General features: G+C 40.0%; 1 protein-coding gene across 1 annotated transcript; it reads right to left on the bottom strand.

Moving 5' to 3' along the window:
• Window positions 1-1,624: 1,624 nt before the first annotated feature.
• Window positions 1,625-2,545, bottom strand: ZFP42 (ZFP42 zinc finger protein; the record flags this gene model as incomplete). The annotated part of the gene is made up of 1 exon (XM_084232570.1): window positions 1,625-2,545. The coding sequence occupies one exon, from the start codon at window positions 2,543-2,545 to the stop codon at window positions 1,625-1,627; it is 921 nt and encodes a 306-aa protein (XP_084088696.1).
• Between the last annotated feature and the right edge of the window lie 13,836 nt (window positions 2,546-16,381).

The following is a 16,381-nucleotide window of genomic DNA, read 5'->3' as shown; positions in this document are numbered from 1 at the left end:
TATAGTATTGATTCTGAGAGAGAAATACATGTGAAGTTTGATGACGTATTTTCTGCCTAATATAAGGTGACTCCAATCAAGGACTCAGTTATTATAATCATAAAATTAGTTAATCCCTATTAGAGCCTAGTTCTATTTTTGGCAGTTGTCTTTGGATAATCAATTTCCCCTCTTATAAAAAATGATTATGTTTAACCACTTTCTCTATGTTTTCTTCCACAGCACATAAACATATCAAATACTGTCCCATCTATTAAAAATAACAAACTTCTCCCTATTCTATCTTCACTGAAGCTGTGGCCCTTTTTTAACTGCTTTTACAGCCAAGCTTCCTTTAAGAATACTTGGATATTTTCTATTGAATGGAGAGATCCTTATTTATGTAACTTGTTCTTTAATGGACATTTATGAATTTATTACTATTAAAATATGCTTTAGTTAATATCCTTAAGTATTTTCATATATTAGTGCAAATATTTCTGTAAAACAGAATTCTAGAATTAAAATATTGAGTCTAAAAGTACACATTATGGATTGACTATGGACCCTCTCCCCCCAAATTCATGCTGAAATCCTAAATCCCAGTACTTCATAAGTGACCTTGTTTGATGGAGTCTTTATATAGGTAATCAAGTTAAAATGAGGTTGTTAGGGTGCATTTTGATGCCATGATTGTAGTCCTTATAAGTGGGAATCTAGACACAGACATGCACATAGGAAGATGATGTGATGATAGAGGGAGAATGCAATGTGTACATGAAGATAGTCATCTACAAACCAAGCAGAAGGTCTAAAACAGATCCTTCACAACTTCAGAAAGAACCAATCCCACCAATGTCTTGATTTTGGACTTCTAGCCTATGAGACAATACGTTTCTATTAATTAAGTCACCCAGTTGTGAAGGGTAATTCCCCCCAACAATAGCAAACTGTCAAGTCTCTGCAATGTTTTGCTAATTTTGTAGACAAACACATAATGTCACTTTTTAATGCACAATTTTTTTATTTTTCAATTCAGATTTAGCATACTTCTAGGATTTTACTTCCTTTTATTTTAAAATCTTTAAAATGGATTAAAAACTATTAAGTAATCACTCACATTTAGTTATATGATTTCAAGAGTTTGATACAATGATAAAAAGAAAATGATTAAACATATTTAACTTATTTAACTTTAAAAAAGTTTACTCATCTACTTGTTGACAATCTACTGCAAAAGTTCTTTCTCTAGGATTATCACTCATGACATAGTCCTAAGAGGCAAAATTTAAACAATTAGAAACCACAAACTTAAAAACCAGAGCTAATTTTACATTTACAGTATGTGAAAAAATAAGCCTCAAATCCAATAATCAGTTCCTAATGTACCAAGGATTCTGTTTTTGTTCTTAACTGACCTTTCCGTTGGAAGTGCCCTATAATCCTGTATACAACATTCTTAAATGGCATCACAAACTGTAAGAGCATCTCAGTCCACTAGGGAAAAAAAAAAAAAGGCAGAATTCTAGGGTTGCAATACTGATTTAAAAATTCTTTCCTACAAGCAATAATCAGCGAGGCATATTTGTTCACATTCTTTTGTAATACACTTATCCTACTGAGGGATTATTTTCCTTCTTCACTTTCACTGGTTCTTGATTTTTGTGTGAGTTAAGGTGTGTGCTTTCATGTTATTGGACTGAATAAACTTCTTGTTACAACCTTCAAAGGGGCACACGTAACGTTTCTCGCCAGTGTGGATGCGTACATGTGTGCGCAAGTTGAAATCCAAGGAAAAGCGTTTTCCGCACCCTTCAAAGGTACACTGAAATGGCTTCTCTCCAGTATGAACCAGAAAATGCCTTTTTAGTTTTGAGCTCTCAGTGAATGCCTTCCCACATTCAGCACAGACATAATCTCGGGGTCCATGAATAAGGAGATGCTTTCTCAGGGAAGCTTTATTTGCCAACACTCTTGTACATCCAACTTGAGGACAAGCAATATTTTTCAGGACATCACATTCTTTATTTTTACTTGGCATCTCTCTGGAAAATTCTGTAAGCTGTTTAGCATCTGGTAATCCAATGCTGGGGTTTCCTACAGGAGAAAGCTTCTGGTCTGTGATGCATTCAGAATACTCAAGAAATGGATCCTCTCCAATAATCGGTTGAGAGAGTTCTTTTTTTGCCTCATTTTTATTATATTCCAAAGAACCTTCAAGAAAGGAGCTTGCTGCAAGAACCTGTTGAGATAGCTCTTGTTCTGACCCCTCTTTCAGGGAGTCAAGGGACGTAAGAAGAGAGTCCTCTTCCAGGAGGGGTTGAGAGAACTCACCTCTTATGATGCATTCTATGTAACAATCAGAGAAAGAATCATCTCCATCCCGAAAACGAGTCTCATAGAACACATCTTCATCAAGTAAGTCCCATGTGGTGTTGAAAGGTTCCATTTCTTCCTGCTGGGTGGACCTTGACTTGGCTGAGCTTGACGTAGGCCCACTGGTTGCTCTTTTACTGAGGCCTTTGCGTCCACGTGCCTTTGTCTTTTTCTTCAGTTGTTGGTCCATGTCGTCTTGTCTGCTTTCTCCTTGATGACTTAGTGCACCAAGATATATCATTCACTTTCAGGTAGCAAAATCTGGATAAGTTGCCTTCAGCAAGTACCTGTGTTAAGATAGCAGCCAATAGTTAAAATACATTCAACATTAGAGCCACATGACCTCAGAAAATGACCTAGAACTCTCTTTACAATAATGAAATGGCTACATTTATTTTTATTTATTTACTTATTTTTTTAAGATTTATTTTTATTTATGTATACAAGAAATGGGGTATAGGCCAGAGGTGTTGGGGGTGGGGGGCAGGTGAGAGGATTCACCAGAGACAATGTGAGGAGCAGAACAGGAAGATCTACTGAGAATCACTGCTGAGGGAGCAGCGGGCAAGACAGGAGAGGTCTGTTACACCATGTGGGTCAGCAACCTGGTCTGGGATCAAACTCTTGCAGCGCTAGTGATAGCTTGAAGGTGCTGAGACTTTAACACCTGCACCACCATGGAGGCTACATTTAGATCTGACAAACTCTCCAATGGATAAAGAGAATGTTCTCTGAGGTAAGACATAGGCCATAAGGGCCTCCCTTGTGGCACAGGGTTTAAGACTCAGCACTATGAAGCTATCTCCAGCACTGCAGCAGGAGTTCCATTCCCACCCAGGGGGCTAACCCACATGGCACTGCAAACGTCTCCTGTCTTATCCGCTGCTCCCAGCAGTGTATTTCAGTCAATCAGCCTGTTCTGCTCCCCACTCTGTCTCCGGTGAATCCTCTCACCCACCCCCTCACACCTCTGGCCTACACCCCTGCTCTTGAATGCATAAATAAATAAATCTAAAAAAAAAAAAAGACATAAGGCATAACCAGATCTTACTTGGATATCCCTACAAGGAATCTGACTCAATTGATCATCTACAATTATTAGGTCCTCACGATGTGCTGACTCTGCTCTAGGCTATTAATGTGTTGAGATTCACCACTAAGTAGACATTAAAAAAAAAAACCCTACACTGCATGGCGTAGACATTCTCATAAGTACACAAAGTGTGCAATGTATGTCATGTTATAAGGTGATATGTTACAGAATAAGCAAAGGGCCTGGTACAAAGTAGGAGTTTTTGCAATTTTGAGTAAGGTGCTCAGCCAAACCTTGAATCAGGTAGTGGCAGTTGACTGAACACTTAGAGGTGCCTATTTTCTGTGTCGTACTGTTGTGAAAATCAAATGAAGTAATGCGGATAAAGTGCTTAGTATAGTTCATGAAACAGCAAATGTTGAATAATAGGTGAGTTAGTGTTATTTCATCTTTGTATTCATCTTATGTTGGATTCTATTAAATATCAAGTACTATTCTAAGCCCAGGGGTGGCAAACATTTTCTATTAAAGGCCAGGTTTAAATTTCATGGCCCCTATAGTCCTATATCACAACTGTGCAACTCTGCTTTTTTCAGGGCAGAATCAACCTTAGACAATACATAAAGGATAAGCAAGGCTTTGTTCCAGTGAAAAAGGGAGAGGTTGGATTTGGCCCATGGCTATAGATTGCCCAGCCTCATTCTAGAAGATAAGGTTCTAGCAAATAAAACAGATGAAATCGTGCATACCTATCTCCTATGAATGCAAGTCAGAAAAAAAAAGTAAAGTCATAGGTTTTGTGGCCCACAATAGTTTTCATTCTTCATTGAATGTTTTTTAAAAAGGAACAAATATAACAGTAGTGGACTAAATATTAACATCCTTAAAATATTTTCAAGTAACTACATTTAAAAAAAAAACTCAAAAGATTTATGCTATCAACTTTTGACAAAAAAATATATTAAAAACAAAATGTACTTTTCAATGGCTAAGGGAAGCATTTTAAATTTCTTTTTAAACATTTATATCTACACATATTAATGTATAATTATATATCTATAAATACTCATACATACTCTATATGCATACCTGTAAACATACTGTATTTATCATATCTGTATATATAAATTATTAAATGATACAAGTGTTATTATTTATACTGTCCTTTAGAAAGGTGACATAAATCAAGGAGACTGTCCGGGAATATTTGCCTAAAAATATTTGCCTTGTTCTAATAGTTAAATACAATTTTTGAAACATTTTTTATTAATGAATATTAACACCTTTGGAAGAAAATCACTAGCAATTGGGTTTAAAGTTTGAGTCAGATGATACACGAAAGCCCTCTCTCCAAATAGCTGCAAATTGATTTGATTCCTGCTTTTCTCTTCTAACTTATGTCCTGCCACCTCCAATTCTCCTATTCAATTTTCAGCCATAATGAACTCTTCTTCAATAAAGCACCATGATTATATTTTGGTCCCCTGTTCTTCCTTCATCAAAATATCCACTCTCCCACACCCCCAATAAGCACACGTGCACATGTACTTGCATTGACTCTTATTTAATTCCCACCCATACATCAGCTCTCTGCTTGAACATTTACTGAGGCCAGCTTCCCTTTAATATTTAGGCTGTTAAGTTCCCAAGCTAAATACCCCCCACCCCCATTAAATGATCAGAGCCTCTTGGTATTATCTATTCAAGGCCTCTATACAATAAGGCCTCTCTGTCTACTATACAGTAAGCTCTCTTAGAAAAAGGGCCTCTTCTGTCTTACTTGTTCCAACATTTTTTTCTAGTCTAGTAAAATGAATTGATGAATGTATATACATTAATCAGCATACTGATTTTTAAGGGACCTATAAAATGAATTTTCTGCAAATCTTTTTTGATTTTTGGAAAAATTTTTGATGTGGAAACTCCAAAAACTTAGCTGTCAGTGATACCAAGGTGTTAAATAGAAAGTCATCTTTTAAGAGACGAGGGTTGAGAGCAGTATTTTCTTTAAGAATTTACCAAGGTCCGAGCTTGGTTCTTACCTTTCCAAATTGGACTCTTATTTGCCAGACCTCTAAATAGCATGTGAAAAGTTTTTATGGGACTGGTGTATAAAATTGGAATGATACTGTCTTTATCATGGAAAAACTCCGGTTTATACGACAAACACATTTTCTGTTGGTGAAAATAACCCCATGGGAAACTGAGTTATTGAATGAACATGTTAAGAAGACAAAATCTGGCCGTTAAATGAGTACTCAATAGCACAAGGTTAATCAAGTCTATTTCTCTGACTGGGATATAAGTATTTCCATGGGTTCATCACTTACTCAATGTTCAACAAATACTTCAAGCAGTGTTCTAAGGGCTGACACTACAGCAGTGAACAACATAAAACTGGTTTTGTTGCTCTTTTATCTGTCTGGGGTATAAATGTAAATAATTCCTTACAAATAGTAAACAAAATAAGATTGAGAAAAATGCTATGAAATGCACTGATGTGAGAGGCAAATTCCCAAGAAGGCCATCTTTAAAAGATCAGCTGGAAAGCGCCACAAGGAGACTATGAACCTGTGCACAGGTAAAAGGAGAGGTCTTTCCAGGTCGCGGCAGGGACCCACAAAGCCATGACCATTCTTCAGGGCAAAGGAAGCCATAGGATAGAGCCCCCAAAGACGGAACAGTCTAAGATGCGAATGAGGGGGTGCAGTATGGTGCACAGCGGCAGCCATTTGCATTTCATTTTCAAACCAATGGGAACCATTTCAGGATTTCCAGCAAGGCTGCTGCTCAGATTTACATTACCGTGTTAGGCAGGCTGAACTGAAGAATGGATTTAGGGACAATAGAATGAGAGCAGATAAATGAGGGAGCATGGAAGCAGTGGAATCAAGAATCAGTGGAGTATAAGGTGGATGGTACTGCCATTTGCCGGGATAATTAGAGCAGGGGAGAAAGGGAAAACACATCTATTTTCTGATGAATAAACAGTATCAATATTGTAATATAAAACAGACCTAGACATGTAATAAAATATAATATTTATATAAATTTTGAAACAGACAAAATGCAACTTCAAGGACATTTCAACCAGGCATATACTGTTTTCAAAGTGTCTTTACTTTCCTCTATTCTCAGTTTTAAATGCCTGGAACTAGTGACCCCAGCCAGCCGGAGGTCAACGCAGCCTAAAACCAGAAGTCTGCTTCCTAACCAAGCTCCACTCCCCGCCTGGAGGTAGGATAAGGCGCTTCACACCTGCGGTTTTCAAAACCTGACCGGGTAAACTATATATTCTAAGCTGTGAACTCATATATATTCTAAGCTGTGAACTTCCCCCATCTCTGCAGAAAGCAAAATTCCATGAAACAAGACTTACCCACACCACCGAGATGCACTCTGTTTCTTTATTCTATGTCTTTTCTGAATAAGACCCGGCTGCTGAGTGCCCCTCCGCAGCTGAACTCAGCCAGGCCTTGTGCTCGGCCTGTTGGAGTCACCCTCCTTTTGATGGACACATTCTAATCAGACCACACCTACCTTTCTCAATGCATTGATTCGGTGTTCATTTCCAAGGGAAGGCTCTATCAATCCTCTTAAGGGAAAGGGTTGGGGAAATAGAGGTGGGAGTGAAGTGTTCCTCTCTCTGCTCAGAGCAGGGCTGGGCTTGATCACTTGGACCTTGGCCAGAGCTGGGTCACCTTCTGCAACAAACCGATGGGGCTGAGGCCCAGAACCTCCCACAGCACTGGGCCTCAGCCACAGGGGTCTAATTCTTGGAATTCCAATCACCTGTCTCTCCCAGATAAGAGGCACTCGGTGAAAGTCTATAGAACAAAAGGGGGTAATTATAATCAAATTATATTTGATATAAAATCTCCCGGAGAAGAGAGTTTTTAACTTCTTCTTTCCCTCCTCCCTATATGTTCCCCAGAAAATTGAGGTTTACCCACATGCACACCACACCTGCACTCTCTTATAATAGCCCAATCTCCAACCCCCAGCCCCAACCCCCACCCTGTCTCCTTTCTCAGAAATACTTCTCTTGCTGCTTTTTCTTTTTCATCTTCCTTAAGGTAACACGACTCACTCTGAAAGCTGTGGTCAGTCAACGCTCATCATTGCCTCTGGTCTAGTGACGCTTAGTAGTCCGTGTAAGTACACAGGACAATTAAAACAAAAACCAAATCACTGTTTAAAAACCTCTTAAATTTTGATGTGACGCTTGTCTGCAATTCATGTATATTTGAGAGCAGTTCTTCACTCTTGTTATTTTTCAGTGTTTAGAATAAATGTTGATTGTCAAATTGGACATAAAAGATGATTTTTTAAAAAAGATTTATTTATACAAGCACGGGGACAGGCAGAAACGCGGGAGGGTGAGAGAATTCACCAGAGCCAGAGCGGGGAGCAGAGCAGGCAGAAGGACCGAAGTACACTGCTGAGGGGAGCAGTGGGCGGCAGGAGAGGTCTGTGAGCCATGTGGGACTCTCCTCCGGTGGCCGGGGAGCAGCCAGGGAATGAACAGGTGCTGCAGAGGTTGCGGGCAGCCTGGCAGCCCAGCGCCTAACTGCTGCGCCACCAGGGGAGGCCCCCAAGATAATTTTTTAATGGGAGAAATATTTAAACTATTTTTTGGTTTTATTCCCCGATTTCTCCCAGTCAGAATACCAAGTAATCATTCCTCTGACAGCAGTTAGATAAAGCTTCCTTAGATCTTTACCATAGACCATACTGTATGCTAGTGAGTTTCTGAAGGCAGTCATGATGAGAAACTACTTCTTTCCTGCTCTTTGTGCCTTGCCAGGGTCTCCTGAAATTGCAAGGGAGAGTTCTCAGAACAGGTTTGCACCAGCTTTTATGTATGTGTGATTACAATGTTAATGCTTTGAGTTTTGGTAAGAAATAGTACTTCAGGGGCTTCCTTGGTGGTTCAATGGCTTAAGACACAGCACTATGAAGCTATTCGCAGCCTCTGCAGCATGAGTTGGATCCCTGGCCAGGGAGCTGACCCACATGGCGTAGCAGACCTCTCCTGTCTCTCCCGCTGCTCCCCTCAGCAGTGTATTTCTAGTCAGTCTGCCTGTTCTGTTCCCCATATGTCTCTGGTGAATCCTCATCCCCTTGCACCTCTGGCCTGTACCCCAGATCTTGTATGCATGAGTAAATAAATCTTAAAAAAAAAAAGAAAAGAAAAGAAATAGTACTTCAGAGAGTCAAAGAATTCTGTGTAGAACGTTCTTTCCAAGCCTTTAAATGGCAATGTCTTGTAAGTCTCTCTTCCTTCACTGGCTCTTTCTCTCTCTATCTCTTTCTCTTTTATCTCTTTCTCTCTCTGTGTATGTATGAGGAATTATAAAATGAAATATATAAATATGGATCTATATACTCTCTATATATTTATATATAAAGTATATGTATGAAAGACATCATTCACACATAGCAAGCTGAAGATTCTTTTATCAAATGCTTTCCTCTTTTCTCCAGATCACTCCCTCTTGATATTACTCCCTTAACCTTTGAGTCAGTGCATACAATCAGCTAAGATTAATTCATAATCCTCTCCCTCAGAGCTGATTCAGTCTGGTCACTCAGTATGAGTTAAGGTAGTTCTGTCTGGAAACAACATATTTAGAAAATCTAAATTTACATTTCACTGTCCACTTCTTACATAAATTATTTTTGTTCCTATTTTGTTTTTGCTTTCCTTTCCTTGGCACTGAAGAAGTAAAACAAAAGGAAGGAACTCATCTATTGTATGGGCCCAGTGCAAGGGAAATTGCATTTCTTCAAAATGAACTAGGGACCCAGTTATACCAGTTAAGATTTATTCTATTTATTGATGTATACAAGTACAGGGGTCTAGGCCAGAGGTGCGGGGTGGGGGTGCGAGGATTCATCAGAGACAGAGTGGGGAGCAGAGCAGGCAGATCTACTGAAATATACTGCTAAGGGGAGCAGCGGGTGAGAGGTAAGAAATAGTACTTCAGGGGCCTCCTGAAAGGAGGATTATGAATTTTCCCTTAGCAGTATACTGCTAAGGAGAGGTCTGCTGTGCCATGTGGGTCACCTCCCTGGCCTGGGATCAAACTCATGTTGCAGTGGCTGGCAATAGCTTGATAGCACTGAGACTTTAATTCCTGCACCATCAGGTAGGCCCTCTAATTTTATTTCTGCAATTTATTTCTGTTACAAAGCATTATTTTCCTTAAAAAAATTAGAATGCGGAAGTTACAAATCTGCATTACTTCACCCTAAACATTTCTGAGTTTCTCCCTTAAGTCCCATCACTGTTCTAAGCCCTGGGGATATATATCCATGGCCTTCAGGAGTTTCCAGGTTAAAGTTGCAGAACCAGAACTCTGGTGAGGTAAGCAACTTGATAGTTTCTTGCAGCAAAATTTAAGGGGTGTCAAAAGTTTAATAATTAAGATGCAAATATTTAAATGCATTGCTTAAAAAATATAAGGCAAAACCCATGGTGAATAAAATATGAGAAAATTAAATAAAGACAGAAAACTAAATAATCATGCTTTTTAAATGTCAAAATGCAGTAATTATTAGCACAATGAAGGGTAGGTATTTGGTGCTTATGAGAACCCATAATGGGAACAGTGACCAGATCCAAAAGTTCTGGGAAGATACCCCTATTGCTGCTGAGATCTGGGGAGCCCTGAGGACTGAATTTCCTAGACTAGCCATACATAGCCATGAAAGGAGGGAATGACCAAGAGAATGGATATGTGCAGTGCCACTTCCTTAGGTCATGGTGAGAAGCTAGATCTTCATCCCCCATGAAAATTATAGCAAAGCAGGTTCCCCCTGTAAATGCTCATTAACCTTTAACTTGTAAAGCATTGCTTCCTTATTGGTGCTCCAGTCATGATTGCTTAACAACTTTTCAGTCAAGGATCGGCAGCATACAGGACGGTGGTCCCAATAAATAGACTCTACAGTACAGCCTGGGTATTTCAGGCCAGACAGAGTTTGTGAATTACACGCTGTCACATTCACACAGGTGATAGCACCTAACAATGAATTTCTCAGAATTTATCTACATGGTTAAATGATGCATCACTGCATTTGCTTTAGCTAATATTAATTGAATGATTTCTATGCTTTGTTTCATTTTATCTTAAAATCAAATTTGCAAAATGATGATTATTACTATTATTGCCATTTTATTTGCATGTTAAAATTATAACTTGAAGGCACAAAGTTTATATTCTGCTAAGTAGTTAAATTCAGATCAGAACTCCAGTGTTTTTAATTCTTTGAGATACAGCATTTTATTACTATTTTATGTTATTTTGCAAACTCTGTGGCTATATTTTTCATAAAAAAGTCTCCTGCATTATAATTTCAAGTAATTTATAATGCCTTTGAACATATTTATTTGATTTTGATAGCAAACTGTGAATTGTTATTAGCCATTTACAAATAAGAAATGAAAAGTCAGTAATGACAAATGTCTTATTCAAAGCCACACAGGTGTTAGTTTATGGGGCAGAGTTTAGATGCCAAGTTTTGCTATTATGATACAGGTTCAAAGGCAAAGTTAATTTTTCCCAATTCAGTCAACTGCTTAAATAGCTTTTAAAATGCATTTTTAGAGTTTCCTTACCAAAAAAAAAAAAAAAGCCAGTTAATAATATGTTTCTCTGGCCTCTCTGGTGGTGCAGGAGTTAAAGCCTCAGCACTATCAAGCTATTGCCAGCCACTATGACATGTGTTGGATCCCCTGCTAGGGAGCTGACCCACATGGCACAGCAGACCTCTCCTGTCTCTCCCACTGCTCCCCTCAGCAGTGTATTTCAGTAGATGCACCTGTTCTGCTTCCTACTCTGTCTCTGGTGAATGCTCTCACCCCCTGCACCTCTGGTTTACACCCAGTTCTTGTATGCATAGATAAAATAAAAATAAAACTTTTTAAAAAAAGTAATATATGTTTCTCCTTGGAATTTGATATCATGGTACTGTATGATTTTTTTTAAGATTTATTTATTTATGCATACAAGAACTGGGGTACAGGCTAGAGGTGTGGAAGGTGAGAGGATTCACCAGAGATAGAGTGGGGAACAGAACAGGAGGACTGACTGAACTACACTGCTGAGGGGAGCAGCAGGCGAGTCAGAAGAGTCTGCTGCGCCATGTGGGCAGCTCCCTGCCTGGGATCCAACTTGTGCTTCAGTAGCTGCGGATAGCTTCATAGGTTGCATTTCAAACCCTTGTGCCACTAGGGAGGCCCGGTATGGTATGATCTTTAAGAGGACATACGAAGGCACATTTTGACTCTGCATTTAAAGAAACCTAAATGGTAGCTGTTTGATATTTCAAATTAAGAAGAATGAGACTTATTATCATATTGTCATATAGCATCAACAGTCTGTATGCTCTTTAGATGAAAGCTATAACCACGTAATATTTTTTAAAAGATTTATTTATTTATGCATACAAGAACTGGAGTACAGGCCAGAGGTGTATGAGGGGGTGAGAGGGTTCACCAGAGAAGGAGCGGGGAACAGAACAGGCAGATTGACTGAAATACACTGGTGAGGGGAGTAGCGGGTGGGTCAGGAGACATCTGCTGCACCCTGTGGGCAGCTTCCTGGCCGGAAATTGAACTCGTGCTGCAGTGGCTGCGTGTAGCTTCATAGGCTACGTCTTAACCCCCATAACCATGTAATATTGTCATGTTTCATTTTCTCTGTGAGACCGAAGCAGTGGGCTTAAGGACAGGACAGGGCCTCAAAGTTCTTTTTCAGACCTCAGATTCTTCCTGGATTTTGATGATGATCCACAAATGTTATTTGGGGGGGGGGGGGCAGTTTAAAAGGATTAATTTTTTTCCTCTAAAGAATGGAGGAAAAAAGGTTATGTGGACATAATCTCCCTTCTTACTAAAGGACCTATTAAAATTGGGCTCACCTGGAGAAAATTTTTAGAGCTTAAAATTATTTTATATCATGTTTTGTATTTTCCCATAAAAATATTTGAGTCAACCTTAGGTGGTATGGTCTTTTTTTAAATCTTGTTGTTTTGACATACTTTCGATGGAAGAGTTCAAAAACGATAAAATTTTTCATATATCTCTTTACCCTAATCTTAACCTCTAAAATAACCAGGGAACATTTTGCAAAATTAGAAAATCAACATTTGTGTACTACTATTAAACAAACTACAGATTTCATTAGTTTTTCCACTTAGCCCCCTTTTCTTCTGTTCCAAGATTCAGTCTAGATGGCATTTTGCTTTTAAGACACAGTTAATGCACAGACATGATCAAATCCCAGTTGTTGCCCAGAAAATGTAATTATGCCTTAGACTATCCTGCCATCATCATTCCTCCCATAAACTCACCCCCTACGCACTGATTCAACAATCACCAGAGAAAACCTTCTTTTGGTAACTCAATGCCATCTTGCCCTAGATTGAATTACCCTGGTTTTTAGGAATATATTCTACATTACATAATCAGTCATTAGAATTCCCTATAGAGGTCTTTATAATGTAGCAAGTGGAAAGCCAATAAGATGTCGTTGAGTACAGGAAAAAAAAGAGTGTGCTACCACGGATCCCCCAGGTTTTAAAAAGTCCCCAAAATAGGGCTTCCCCAGTGGCGCAGCGGGTTGAGAGCAGTGCTGTGAAGCTGTCCGCAGCCTCTGCAGTGCAGGTTCAATTCCCAGCCAGCCAGGAAGATACCCACATGGTGCAGCAGACCTCTCCTATCTCTCCCACTGCTCCCCTCAGCAGTGCTTTTGGTCTGTCTGCCTGTTCTGTCCCCACTGTCTCTGGTGAATCCTCTCACCCTCCCATGCCTCTGGCCTGTACCCCAGCTCTTGTATAAATAAATAAATCTTTAAAAAAAAGTCTCCAAAATTGGGAAATTATAGAATAAGTTGGTTACTGTTTATATTATTTTTGAGGTGGTGGCAAAAAATGATGAATATTGTTAGTATGTAAGTAATACTGGTTCTGCCTTATTTTGGTAAGGAAAAATATTAAAAAGTACACAGTCTTAAATAATCATTAAAAAAAATTTTAATCTAAATTCATATTGAAACCAACTAGGGAGGCATGACCAGCATTTTTTCATGGTCAAAAAAGCTTTAAAAATGAGACTATAAATAATTTGATTATGTATGTGGTTAGAAATAGATTAAATGTGTAAATAAACAATCTTTGATTTGGGATTTAAATATTTTATCTTTTCATTTTGAGCTAAAAAATCCCAAATATATACTTTAAAGCAGGCTGCTATAGAGGATGTGCTTTATATAAATAGTACAGTTCCAAGTTCTCCATTACAATTTGCGATTGTTACCAAAAAAATACAGACCCAAAATGGAATAGTTCAGCCCTGCACCAGACTTAATCTCTAATCTCACTGCATTTTCAACCTCTCCCAAATGTGTAATCCTAAACAATCAATGGGGAGTTTACAGATTAGCACAGTGAAGTCATTTTGATAAAACCATCCTGCCTGCCCCTGAGGGAAGATGGTTTTACCTGGGAAAGAATTTTTCTTTTGTCAATAACGTCGCACCCTCTTTACGGCTATAAATCCATTTTGTATAAACCTTGCAACACTTACTCGGGATGCTGCCCTCTTCAGGAATGCTTTAATTAAACTAATTAGACCTCTAAATTTGTGAATTATGTTTTTTAACACTTAACATCTCTCACAGAAAAACTCCAAATTCCTCCTATCTTAGAAGGCACCATGGGATCCGGGCTCAACTCCTCCTGCTGCCTCAACTGCACTTCTTTTCCTCTTAAGCCAAAATGTCCTCCTTGTGTTTCCCCTCCATACCAGAATTTTGTTTTTAAAGATTTATTTTTATTTATTTATGCATACAAGGAGTGGGGTGTTGGCCAGAGGTGAGGATGAGAGTATTCACCAAAGGAAGAGTGAGGAGCATAACAGGCGAATTGACTGAAATACACTCCTGTAGGGTTCAGTGGGTGACACAGGAGAGGTCTGCTGCACCACGTGGGTCAGCGCTAGCCAGGGATGGAACTCATGCTGCAGTGGCTGTGTTATAGGACAGGGAGAGGGGCAGCCCAAAACCCCGCAAACCTGCCTGTTCTAAATGGGTTCTGCCATCCGCCGCATCAACACAAAACATAGGAGACTTTAATGGGAAGGAACTTTAATAAAACTAGGAAACAATACAGGTAAGGCAAAGAGTCTAGTTTCTAAATGAAGCACCCAAAGTTACCCGTCCCCTCGTGGGTAAAAGTCCATCCATATGGGAATGGCGCAGAGCAAGGCCCCAAAGCCTGCCACAAGTCTAAAGCATCTTCCAGTGGGGACCCACAGAAAAGGGTCAGAAACTACCAGACAAGCCCAGAAGGAAAAGAGCAAAATCAACACCAAGATAAAAGCTGCCATGGTCACCTCCCACGAGTCTCACCCACATCTGTGTCACCCAGTCCACGACCAAAAAACAAGCGCAGTTTCTTCACGTGTCTCTAGGCTCCATGTGCCTCCTCCAGGTCTCCTTCTGGCTCCATCTTGCTTCCTTCCTCAGTCTCTTCTGCTGCTTCTCTTCCTCCTGCTCAGCTCCACCCTCCCTTGGGTGGGGCAGGGAACCGCCCCCTTTCCTGGGGACCACCCTGTTATAATCCCCCCTTTTAATTTTTATTCCACCATAGCTTGATAGTGCTGAGACTTAACCCTTGTGCCACCTGGGAGGCCCTATACCAGAATTTTTGCATTTTTCGTTCTTCTCTCTGGAATTCTCTGTCCCAGATTATAACACACCTGATTCTTTGCTTTCTTCTGTTCTCATCTCCAGTGATAGGTAGGGGCCTATGTATATAAATTTCCTCATACTCTATCACATTGCCATGGTTTATTTTCTTCATGACATTTTCTACTTAAAGCGTATTGGCCACCCCAGTCCCAGTAGAGGGTACATGGTAAATAGAGAAGAGAGGCAGCTATCTAATGCTATACTCAATGTTATTTCAATAATAATAAGAAGAAACGGGGCCTTCCTGGTGGCCCAAGAGGTTAAGTCTCAGCACTATGAAGCTATCGGCAGCCACTACAGCAAGAGTTCTATCCCCCACCAGGGAGCTACCCACATGGTATGGCAGACCTCTCCTGTCTTGCCCGCTGCGCCCCTCAGCAGTGTATTTCAGTGGACCCACAAGTTCTGCTCCCCACTCTGTCTCTGGTGAATACCCACCACACTTCTGCCCTACATCCTTGCTCTTGTTTGTATAAATAAATAAAATAAATCTTTAAAAAAAAGAAAAAGATAAAAGCTGCCATCATTAACCTCCCCACGGGTCTCTCACCCACATCTGTTCCAACCAGTGCAGGACCAAGAAGCAAAGACACTTTCTTCACATGTCTCTCCTCTTCACGTGTCTCCTCCCAGTCTCATTTTTAGCTCTCTGTCTCTGTCCTGCTTCTTTCCCATTCTAGTCTCCTCTCCAGCTTATTCTCCCTGCTAAGCTCCACCCTCCCATGGGTGGGGCAGGGAATCTGGAACCTCCACTTTTCCTGGGGACCACCCTGTTACAGTATGAAATAAAATGTTTAGTAGGCCTCCCCTGGTGGCACAGCGGTTGAGCGCTGGGCTGAGAAGCTACCTGCAGCGTCTGCAGTGCTGGTTCTATACCCGGCCACCGGAGGAGGGTCCCACATGGCGCGCAGACCTCTCCTGCCACGCCCGCTGCTCCCCTCAGCAGTGTATTTCATCGGTCTGCCTGTTCTGTTCCCCGCTCTGGCTCTGGTGAATTCTCTCACCCTCTCGCACTTCTGACTGTACCCAGTGCTTGTATAAATAAATAAATAAATCTTTAAAAAAAAAAGAAAAGTTTAGTAAGTGCAAATAAAACACGATTGGAACGAAAAACAGGCCCATTCATTGCCCATTGGATACAGCCGCTTTTTCCATTAATTAGAATGGCGGTGCTGAGTCACTGGGACACAAAACCTAAAAATTATCTGACCTTTTACAGAAAAATTTTGCTGAT

This window comes from Talpa europaea, assembly GCF_964194135.1.
Source record: "Talpa europaea genome assembly, chromosome: 4".
NCBI classification, from domain to species: Eukaryota; Metazoa; Chordata; class Mammalia; order Eulipotyphla; family Talpidae; genus Talpa; species Talpa europaea.
This window is presented reverse-complemented; position numbering and strand designations above follow the sequence as displayed.